At 38.0% G+C, this 12,223-nt stretch overlaps 1 protein-coding gene across 2 annotated transcripts in view; it reads right to left on the reverse strand.

The window, feature by feature from the left end:
* The window catches only part of lrp6 (low density lipoprotein receptor-related protein 6), a 51,618-nt gene that overhangs the window by 24,627 nt on the left and 14,768 nt on the right, over positions 1-12,223 (reverse strand). For both annotated transcript variants that reach the window (XM_034673299.1, XM_034673300.1), the window contains exons 3-5: positions 6,979-7,176; positions 5,573-5,769; positions 3,111-3,245 (exon numbers count right to left, since the gene is read on the reverse strand). In XM_034673299.1, the coding sequence (XP_034529190.1) occupies positions 3,111-3,245; positions 5,573-5,769; positions 6,979-7,176 (530 nt within the window). The remainder of the gene's footprint in view (positions 1-3,110; positions 3,246-5,572; positions 5,770-6,978; positions 7,177-12,223) is intronic.

A 12,223-nucleotide genomic window follows, 5' to 3' on the forward strand; every position in this document is an offset into this window, starting at 1 on the left:
TACAGATGAGAAAATAATCATTACTGCTTGATTTCTAACGCCTCAGTCTCAACACTGAAGAACACAAACAAAGACAACAAAGTATACAAAAACTGAATATCCTTCCTGCAGATACATGACGATTAGATTATTTTATTTCATCATGAGATTTGTTTTTAATGGGTTCATAAAAGTTGTAGATGTTATCTGAGGACTCGTAGATAAAAATATTGCTTCCTCAACATTTTATGGAGGAAATGAAACTTGTTTATCAAAGCAAATCTTCAGTTATTGATGTGAAAATTGCACAAGTCAAGTCGATCGTGACGTCTTTAAAAGTTTCAAAGAAAGAAAAAACAGTCGGACTGGAGAGGAGGAGAACGTGACGGTTGACCTGTACATGGATCAAGTTTTGTTTTAGTTCTAGTTTCTGTTCTGCATCTTTTCTGTAGATTGAACCTTTCACTCCCATCATCTAAATCACTTCTCCTCAAAGTTTAAACCAAACTGTCTCTCTGTGGTCTTCAGAACAAAAGCAACAAATGAACAGATTTCGTCATCCCAACATGAACATTTTGAGGTTTCTGTGCTGCAGCCGAACAATAAACTTCAGCCCTCAGGTCAGACTGCGACCACGTTTCCCTCTCTGGTTTGAGAAGCAGAAGAAGAGGAGAAAAAAAACCTCTGGTGAAATAGTTAAACCCCGGCAGTGAAAGGGGACATTGTCTGCGGGGGGAACATGTGATCCCGTCCCTCACAAAAGCCTCCCCGCCTTCACTCCTTGCCGCTCCGCAGGCCGGGGTACTGAACCAAAAAATGTAAATAAAAGAGGCTGAGAGGAGGGAGGAGGAGGAGGAGGAGGAGGAAGAGGAGGGGGGGCTGCCATTCAAACGCTGGTGATGGAGTGGGGTTACCTTGGCAACTGCAGGTCAGCCCAACACAACCTTTAGCTGCTCTGAGAGCGCGGAGACGAGGAGGAGCACGAGACGGAGCAGCGGAGTGTGCACATTCGAAAATTAGGAGAAAAGTGAATGAGGTTTGGTGCTGGGCCTACAGTTAACATGTATATCTAAATATAAAGACATGTTTTAAATCAGAAATTAAGTGAGTGATCATTTTATAGAAGACTCAAAGTAAAAAAAATGTAAATCTAAAAGCATGCATGTTCTCAAATCAGAGAAACCCTGAATCAGGTTTTGCAAAAGCTTTAAAATAAAAGTCTTAATGAACACTGGAAGCTTGCAAACTTTTGAATTAGAGATGAAGTAAAAGAGGTGTGGGCCCAGAATGAAAGTAAAGACTATGTATGCATGTTTTAAAACTAAAGAGCAAGTGGGTGATGATTGGAGAGATCAATAAAACATGCATGTTCTCAAATCAGAGAAAAACTTAATCAAGTTTTGCAAAAGCTTTAAAATAAAGGTCTAAATGAACACTGGAAGCTTGCAACCTTTTGAATTAGAGGTGAAGTAAAAGAGGTGTAGCCCCAGAATGACAGTAAAGACTATGCATGCATGTTTTAAAACTAAAGAGCAAGTGGGTGACATTTGGAAAGATCAATGAAAAAAGCTTGTTTTTAAATCAGAGTAAAAGTGAATGAGATTTGGTGCTGGGCCTACAGTTAACATGTTTATCTAAATATAAAGACATGTTTTTCACTCAGAAATGAAGTGAGTGATCATTTTATAGAAGACTTAAAGTAACCAAATGTAAATCTAAAAGTATACACGTTCTCAAATCAGAGAAAAACTGAATCAGGTTTTGCAAAAGCTTTAAAATAAAACTCTAAATCAACACTTGAAGTAAAAGAGGTGTGGGCCCAGAATGAAAGTAAAGACTATACATGCATGTTTTAAAACTAAAGAATTATAAGTGGGTGACGTTTGGAGAGATCAATAAAACATGCATGTTCTTAAATCAGAGAAAAAGTGAAGGAGGTTTCGTGCCAGCCTCAAAGTAGGACACTAAATGTAAAAGCATGCACGTTTAAATCAGAGAAAGACTGAGTAAGATTTGTTGCACTGCTGTTTGTGTGTGTAAATGTAAAAGCATAGCAGGTGACCCCTCCCACCTGTCTCACAGCCTCTTCAGCCTGTTACCATCAGGAAGGAGATTATGCAGTCTCCGGGCGAGAACCAGCAGACTGAGAGACTCACTTTGATTTCAAATTGCACTTTTTAATTTTAGCTTATCTTTTTCCAGCTTGTTCCTATGTTTATCTGTTGTTGTCGTTGCTAGGGTCTGAGAAAGAAACATAATATCAAATCCTCTATATGTCTGGTGCATACTGCAGTTTTTGACCATAAAGAAGACTTTGAACTTTGAACTTTGAAAAGCGGGCACATTTTCGATCAGAGAAGAGGTATAGAAAGGTTTGGTATGAGCGTTGAAATCTACGTCTAAAAGCATCTATGTTTTAAAATCTGAGAAAAATGAAAGGAGGTTTGGTGCTGACCTGAGAGTAAGAAACCTTAAACTCACAGTCATGAATTTAATGTGTCTGACTGGAACTTTTTCCCTGTAAACAATAACTCTAGAGTGAGTAGGTGTTTGATTTTTATTCTGATAGATAATCTCTAAACTCCTGACTCACATCAGGAAACATTCAGACCTTGTTCTCTCTCCACTCAAGCATTTTAACCAAAACTCCAGATAACGACGCTGAGTTTCCTCTGCAGGGGTTTCACTCACAGTTACTATGTTATTCTTCTTTTTCAGGGAGGAAGTGATTCATTGATTTAAAGGTTTCGATGTTCAGGATGATCAGTCAGTGTTTGGTGTCTACGTGCAGCACAGGATGTTTTTCAGGCGTCTCCTTGCTGGTGTCAACACTTTTAGTTCCCTTCAGAAAAATTCGATATTTCTTAATACGTTTGCAGCAACGTTTCACTTCTTGTCTTCGTGATTTCTCCATAGAAATTTATGGAATAGAGGTGAAATATCATTTTGAGTTCATGAGTTTAAACTGAAGAACTCCATTCCTATAAATTCAAATACATATATAAGAGAATTACCCTGAAAACTAACACTGACCCTCTAAACCTCAGAGGATCAGAGGGACACAAAACCAGGAGAGGTGTGATGATGATTATTATGATGATTATGATGTTGATGAAGAGTGTTGTACTAACCGTCTCTGCAGGTCTTTTCATCCTCCAGCAGCTGGACTCCAGTGGGACAGGCGCACTGATAGAACGGCGTCCTCGGGGAGAGGAGACACAGGTGAGAACATCCTCCGTTCTTTACCTTGCATGGGCTTGTTGCCACTGAAAACACATGGGACACACACACACACTTAGTTTAGATCCTAAAGAGTCTTTACATGTTTATCACGTGTTTTTGTAAAGGTAATATGATCAGCAGCTCTGTGGATGATCTGTAGCTCCTACCAAACTCTATGAATGAGAATCATTTGATCCACACCGGGCAGAGTCTGATTATATAAAGCTGTCCAAAGTGATGTCACTCAAAGTTTGGCTCAAAACGTAAAAAGTTAAATTATTTCTTTCCCTGATATTGATCGATTTATTAGTGTGGCTGATGAATCACCTAAAAGTTGAATCACCACAGCTTCAGTTTCAGAGTTAAGACCAATATAATATGACGCTTTTGAAATAAAATATTCCCAAACGTGACAAAATGAGACCTGAAAGTCCAAACTTTGGTCAATCTTTATTTCTTCCTCCTCCTAAATGTTTGACCTGTAGAAGTCAATTCTCAATACGTTTCAGGGGACAGCAAATTCTAGAATATTTATTCCAATGTGGCGAAAAACTTTTTATCTTTAAAATGTTAAAAAGGATGCTTGAAAAAACTTTTAACCACTGCTACCTAATTATACTCAACCACATATTCATAAACAGGCGTCCATACACATTTTATACTTTTGAATTCTGTTGATGTAATAACTGTATTTATATTAATTGTTAATTTTGTAAATTCTTATGTTATTTTATTTTAAGTATCAACTATTTTCTTTATATGAGTCAATTTAGTATTTTTTTAATTATTTTTTGATATTAGAACACTATTTGGGTGGAGGCTTCAGATAAGCTCTCTGAGTTTTCTGCCTCTTCCTGCACAGTATCTTATTTATCTTTACTCTTTTTTGTGTGTATTTTCTTTTAAGTGTGCAAATAAATAAACAATAAACAAGCAGACATACATTGTCCAAGGAAAACTGAGAGACTTTATTCAGCTCTGGGAGCCATACATGGCTGTCATCAGGGATGTTAACATGAACTGTCTCTAAAAGAAACTGTGAGAATCACAATTGGCTAATTTAATTTAATTTATTTTGCACACTTGCCAATTGATTTTGATATGGGCAGATGGAGTAGGTGGTTTTTTGTTTTGTTTTGCTTTTTTGTGTGTGTATGCTGGATGAGTCTTTGTCTATGTTCTTGACTGTTCATGTGTGTAATAAAAAAAAATGTCAATAAACATATTGTGAAAAAAAAAACATAAACAAACAATAAAAAATGATCATATTAAGATTTTATGCTGCATTTATGTTTTCCAAAGATTAATTTTAGGACTTTTTCATCGATGTGACAGTGAAGATGGAAAAGGAATACAAGGTGAGGAGATTTAGGGACGGCATGCTCCGAATTCTTACAGGGCAAGGTCGAACCTGCGACCACTGTAGCATCAGTTCAGGGGCGCCTGTGCTACCGACTGAGCTAATCAAGCGCCCCTGAACTGATGCGAAATAAAGTGTTTTTTTTTTACATTTTAATGGATTCAAGTTAAAGAAATTAATCTAAAATACATTTTATGAAAAAAATTACAGAACAATGGGTTTCTGCTTTGTCTTTGTGTTGATGAACGAATCAGATCAAACGTGCTATCAGGTGAGCTGAGGCTGCACCATCAGCTAACATCAACAGATTCCTAAGAGAAATAACGATTTTTAAGATTCTGTCTGACTCATGGAGCTTAAACGCTGTTTTGCAATCGCCATCCTCCCCACAGAGGAGAAGGAGGAGGAGGAAGAGGAGGGCAGGGTGTAAAACATGCTGCTGCTGATCACAGTTCACATAAGTTCATCTGTTGTTCACGCCGATTCTGAGAAACATCCTTTAAAATGATGAATCAGGCTTTCAGAGTTTTGGCGTTTTAAACTAAATATTTGTCTCCCTTTCTGTAAACAAATCTGATTTCAAAACCAACGATGAAGATCAGGAATCAAGTTTTGGACTCGTTAAGCTGTGGCTTTGAGTCAGATCATGGGATTTGTTGACACAAGAAACATTAAGAATATCTGCAGACTTCGTCTAAAAGTTAACAAACTCCACCACAGCCTTGGAGACCAGCGTTACCGGGAAGGTTACTTCAGTTCACACCGAGATCAGGTCAAGAAAAAACTGCCAACATGTTGAATGTCTCATCTTGGGATAGGATGATATATTTCATGCCATGGAGAAGGATCAGGCTAATTCCTGCAGAAGTTTTGAACTTTAGGCTGTTGTCATTAAAAGGTTTTAATTCAACATTACTATCTGTTCACATATGACCGGTATAAAGTGATATAAAGTGATTAATGTGAGTTAAATTCTGTCAGTGATGACGGTCTAAGCGTGTTTGGACTCACAGATGTTCTGTCTCTTGGCGCTGAAGACGTGGATGTCCATGGGGGAGAAGATGTCGGAGTGGACGATGCGTTGGTCCGCTCCGGTCTGTTTCCTACACGAGTGTATGGAGTGTGTGTTCCAGTCGGTCCAGAACAACGTTTCCTCGTACAGGGTGAGGGCGAACGGATGAGGCAGGTCCCCCTTCACCACCACCTCCCTGAAACACACACACAAATACACAATACAAGTTTAGAGTGCTGGTTCTTTAAGGGGTGCAGCTTTCTCCTTTCATCTCAGCTTTCCAACTACTGTACTGAACTTTAAGGATCTTGAACTGTAGTGGAGTTTTAACTTTTCAGTGGCTGATATTTGCAAATCAATTTATTTCAGGAGGATTTAATGCACTTTTTTCTTCTTTAAATTTGTGAAAGAGTTGTATTTAGTTTCTTAAAAAATGTCACACAAATATGACATCAATTGATGAAACATGTTGATCAACTTCAGATTAAACTACACAAACTATAAGAAGTAGTTCAAACTTTGCATAGAGTATTTTTACCTTTGAAATTCTAATCTTTTTGCAAACACAAGTCTGACAGCAGGATTTCTACTAATTTTCATGCAGCAGTGCTGATCATTTTATTCAAATTAATGATTCTAATATTGTGTCAAGGGTTTGCAAAATTTTAAAAATAGCCATTAAATAAGCTAAACCCCATTTTTATTCCAATACATGGGCTGCAATGATACTTTGCACACCATTACAAAAAAATCACATGGACTGTGCTGCAGGGTTTTATCCCCCAGAATGCATCACTCTCCACTTTGCAAAGATCTCATCCGACTATTAAGAGAAAGCCTCTATTCTTTAATCTGTGTTTTTATTTACTGATATACAATCAGGACGTCAGAGCATGGAAATATTTGTTCTTATAAATCAGGTAATAAATTCATGAAATATTTCCAAAATCTATTTTTTATTCAATTATTTTTGAAAGGTTATCAAACTTCAAGGGTAATTACAGTATTTCTTAAAACCTGAAAACAGTTTTTAGACATTATGATGTACAAATGAGTAAAAATATTGAAATCTGTTGCTTATAAAATATGCTAAATTGGTACTTTTTCATCAATAGGATCTTAAACTGTTGTGTACTCAGAAACATACTGATAGCATGATGCAAACATTAAAAAAAAACTCTGTTTAGACAGTTCATTTGAAGTTTTCATTACTTCAGAATTAGCTCTTCATGCTAATATGCGAACACTGAAGCTTCACATTGACGTGGACCTAGTGTTTTTTTTTTTAAATTAAAGTTAAAAACTAAAATATAAATCTAGTTTATGAATCTGTCCTCTCCAGAATAAAATCCTGCTCTAGGATGAGGTCCTGGTCCTTTTTCTGGTTCTGGTTGTTTCTCTGTACCTGTTGGATCCGTCCAGGTCGCAGCGGTGGATGAAGTTGTGTTTGGCGTCGGCCCAGTACAGTTTCTGCTGGCTGTAGTCTAATGTCAGACCGTTGGGCCAGTAGATGTCTTTGTCGATGATCATCGAGCGATTCGTCCCGTCCATCCCAGCGCGCTCGATCTTCGGCACCTCGCCCCAATCTGTCCAGTACATGTACCTTTAAAAAGATAGAATATAATCAGTAGCTGTACCTTTAAAAAGACACAGAGGATACTCAGTACATGTATTCTAGTCAGAAAAAAACAGTCAATGATCAATACATGTCACCGGAGAAGAGCTGATGTCTATTAATGGATTTTAAGTCATTGAAGTCATTTTAAAAGGAACAGTTGTTTAAAATTGTCTCCAGCTTTATGCTCCAAATATGTTCTATTATTGACAACATATTCTCAAACAACACTCATAACTATAATCTGCTGCTTTCTGAGGGTGCAGGAAACGAACACAAAAACGTATAGTGGCAAAAAGCTTAAATACAACACACGATTTTAAGCACACTGGAGGGGGGAGAGGGGTGCCTGAATGGACGTGCTTAGCCTTCTGCCACTGCGACCTGACCCCAGAAAAGGAGAAGAAACTGGAGGGATGGATTTTAAAACCCAGGGTGTGATAAAGGATAACACATACACTACCAGTCAAACGTTTGGAAACACCTTTTCATTTAAGGGTTTGTGTTTATCTTAATTATTTGAAACACTGTAGATTGATAATAAATGTATAAAAAAGAAAGAACACATATGGAATTATTTAATTCACAAAAAAGTGTTAAACCAGAGTATGTTTTATATTTTAGATTCTGTAAAGTAGCCCCCTTTTTCCTTCATTACAGCTTTGCACACTCATGGAATTCTCTCAGTCTGCTTCATGAAGTGGTCTCCTGGAATGGTTTCTAATTAACATGAGCCTTGTCAAGAGTTCATTTGTAGAATGACTTGCCTTCTTAATGTGTTTGAGACAATCAGTTGTTCAGAGGTAGGGTTAGTACACAATGGATAGCCCTATTTGACTACTGTTGTAATCCAGATTATGGCAAAACCATATTATTTCACAGTTTTGATGTCTTCAGTTTTAATCTACAATGTTGAAAATAATTAGAATAAATAAAAAACATTGAATGAGAAGGTGTGTCCACAATTTTGACTGGTAGTGTATGTAAACTTCTCGTTGTGTTTTCACATGCACTAAACTCAAATTTTCCGGCTGAGCTGCATGTGTGAACACAAACAGACACATTTTTTCTTCCCAAATTAAACCAGACTTTTCCTACCAGCCTCCTGATGCAATTTCTGATTTTCTGATGTGTGAACACAGCAAGTGGAAGTCCCCACAAGCATGAGGCTGGTTTGATTGATCCTTCATCCTCTTTTCTACACCCAGCATGTTCTTTTCCACGCACTTATTGACACTGAATACGTCCAATTACAAGTAGCACTCATAGAAATACAAAAGCGGCGATCAGAGTCAGACTCTGTTCACCTGCCATCTTGGATATCTTGTAAACATTACACGGTGACTACTGCAGCGTCACCTTTTTACGACATCTCCCTTCCCATCATTCACGCTGTGAGGGACCTGGTTTGAAAACCAACTTTGGAAATCTGTCCTGAAATATTCTACATGTGAGGAAACAAAAAAAGCTTCTGAGGTTGGGACACAAACTTCTTCTCTACAGATCAGGACCAGAATCTGCTGTGTGCTGTGTGCGGGGGCGTTTGGTGATTATAGGAGGAAGGAGATGTGGGGGTGGTGGGGTGGTGGGAGTGTGTGTGCTGTGTTTGCATGGGGGTGGAAAGAGTGCTGTGCAGCTCGTTCTCCTCTTTGTTTGCCTTAATTACCATCACAGCTGGACGGCACCTCCCCCTCCACTGCAGCAGCACTCATCTGCATCAGACCCCCCCCCCATCCCTCCCCCTGACACATCAGGATTTGAACTCTGAACCTGAACCCTCACAGACCACTAGAGACCCCCTGACAAGAGAGTGTAAGACCAAACTGAGCTGAGATTGAGTCCCCAGAGCCTGAGAGCGTGTTTGTGTAAGTGATCAGCTGTTTCTTTAACTCTATTAGAGATCGACAAAGTGCATCCATCCAGTGAGAAACACACATAAAGACAAACAGAGAGACAGCTCAGAGTCTGAATGTGACCACGGGAAAACAACGTCTCTGTAGGAACCATAAACATGGAAATCGTTTCTACTCGATCAGAAAAATCAAAGACAGAAAACACACATCAAACGAGGATGTTTGCACTCCTTTCTGTCGCAATTACCCATCATGCAACACCTAGAATTTACCTCAAAGCCCATCATTGTCTCTCAGCAGTCGACTGATATCGTGGTTTCAAAAGCAGATGTTAATAACGAGAGAGCAGCTCAGCCATTGGCCGATATAAAATGCTGATATCACATTGTATTTGCGTCTGATGAAATACAACAATTTAATAATTCATAATAATAATAACACCAGTTATTACATGCACACTACAATCTAAAATGCATGGTTATTTTAGTCAGCGACAGGTTTTAGTTGATTTATTCCCTCCTAATTTAAATAATAAGACCCGACACTATTTACGATGTACGTTAAGTTACATAAGTACACACAGAGAGAGAGTAGATCCAACATAATGGCTGCATATAAAATTTAAATATTTTAAGTGTTTGCTGTATGATTTTGTTGATTGTTACTGTTCTGTTTTTTTGTTTACAACTCTGTAAAGCACTTTGATATGCTCCATGTATGAATGGTGCTTCATAAATAACTTGCCTTGCCGTGCAAATATTCTGGTGCAATAGCTCATAACCATGTGCAATATTGTAAATTATTCCATAACATATCTTATTATGTTATGTTATGCACTCTGGCTTAGGCTAATTTAACTCCTCTTTTATGTCTTTAAAAGTACTTCTATAACTTTCTTTGTACAGATAGTTATTTTTTTTTAATTTAGAATTTTTGGATTTGTGTTTAGGTTTATATATTTATTGCCCTTACTGTGTTGTTGTGTCCTTACTGTCTTGTTGTTAAATACCAGTGTTCCAATCACTACGTCAAATTCCTTGTGTGTGCGAGCTCACTTGGCAATTAAGCTTTCTTGAATCTTGAATATTGAATGAAATCAAAAAATATATGGGGGTTTTGCTACAGACTGACTGATATTTATGTCGGTAGAAAAACTACACTGCATTACTATACAACATAACAGCATAACATGTCTAAACTGCCTGTTTTTAAGTATTTATAAGATATGTAACATTTGTATATAACTTGAAAATGTTATTTTATCATCTATTTTTATTCTGATTTATTTTCTTTATTTGTATTTTTCTACCCTTTTTCTTGTACTACTACCTGCTATTATGCCCATGTTGCAACAACAATTCAATTTCCTCCGGGATCAATAAAGTATGATCTTAGCATGTATATTCAACACAAGCCAGAAACTGTTTAATCTAGTTATTAGTATTAGTCTATCCCAGGGAGGGAAATTCGGTTAAAAAAAACTGCCTGCAGTGTCTGCACACATCAGCCCAACTGATTAATCCAACCATCTCTATCATCTATATTTATTAATACATTCTTCATTTAATGTTATTGGATGAAGGTTAAGCACATGCTCGTTCTGAAAGGTATAAAAGCAGATGTGTGTCTAACATGAGTCTGATCCTGCTGTATGTTTCTGCCTGTTAAAGGAAGTTTGTCCTTGCCACTGTAACTAGCTAAATGCTGCAAAATGCTCTGCTCATGATGGATTAAGATGAGATCAGACTGAGTCCTGTCTGTAAGAGGGGACTGGATCTTATCCTGTCTTGATGTTGGGTCTTTGTTAATAATAGAACATAGAGTACGGTCTAGACTCGTTGTTCGTAAAGCATCTTAGGATAACATTTGTTGTGATTTGGTGCTGTATAAATAAAGATTGATTGATAAAATAAGACATGCTTAAACCCGCTTCAACCATTTAACAATTAGAGGTCATTCCTTTTATTCTCCTCCTCTCTCTTCAATCATAGTCAACAGACAAAATCTGTGCTCTAAGACAATACAAGGCATCTGAGGACGTCATTTTTGGAAATTCTGATTCAAATGTCTTTAACTGTTTTCTGACATTTCGAAGACCAAACAACAGACTGATCCAGAATGAAGGAAACAGATATTTGGAGCCTTTTATTCAACAAAACACGCCACAAATTCAACGCTAGAGTTCCTCATAGGATCAAAAAGCTCCTGAACAGCCGTTAAATAGTCTTTATTTTAAAGATTGTTTATACAGCAGTTAGGAAAATAAATCAAAATGTCCATATCTTTATTGTCCGCTGTGTCCCAGCTCTTTGTGTCTGCATGTTACACAACCCGCGAGGACAGCAGCAGCCATGACATCAGACAGGTTTTAAAGCCGTGTAATTGGACTCATTAAACGGCTCATTTTGGACAGAAGCAGACCCCACCTCCCACCTCCCACCCTCCCCTCTCTTTTCTGGATCAGTCTTTTGTCCGGCTCTGTTTTCTCCTTCCTCCCTCTGACTTACTTCACTGCAGTCTTTTCCCACCAGATACAAGAAAGAGACAAAAAGTCTGCCAGACAGTGACAGTCTGTCACTTTCCTACAAACTGTTTCATATGTAATCTTTAAAAAATCATAACCGACTGAGGCAGAGGTAGAGCAGCAACTCCTGTGTTCTGAGAGCTGAAATCACTGTTTCTGTCGGTGTAGTCGGGTGACTTATAGAGAGTGATGTAACAGTTGGCGGTGCACGAATCCAATCCTGGTGTCGAGTATCGGTCTAGTACTGACTCAAACGGTAGATCAGGTATCAGTGACAAAGAGTCGAAACATGGGGCCGGTCAATTCAACTAAGTTCTTTGCTATCCACACTTGTTTCACCGACAACTTTATCCGTTTCTAGTCAAAGAATTAGGGGGTGTAACGATTCTTTTTAACAACGATTCGATTAGTAACAAGATTCGTGGTTGCCGATACGATTAAAGGATGATATTGGTTCATTTAGAACGATATGATCCGAGACGATTCAGTCGACTCAGTAACGTTTTTGCCAAAAATTCAACCAGTGTGCCTGTGAGATAAAGACCTTGATACTGGACAGTCCTAGATTCCTGTAGTTGCCGTGATGTTTTTCACCGGAGCTGAGTTTTCACCAAGTCCAATAAATTAGTTGTGTTGCTGTTAGGGTTGCAAAACTCTG

The sequence above is a fragment of the Notolabrus celidotus genome, chromosome 21 (genome assembly GCF_009762535.1).
Source record: "Notolabrus celidotus isolate fNotCel1 chromosome 21, fNotCel1.pri, whole genome shotgun sequence".
In the NCBI taxonomy this organism is placed as follows: domain Eukaryota; kingdom Metazoa; phylum Chordata; class Actinopteri; order Labriformes; family Labridae; genus Notolabrus; species Notolabrus celidotus.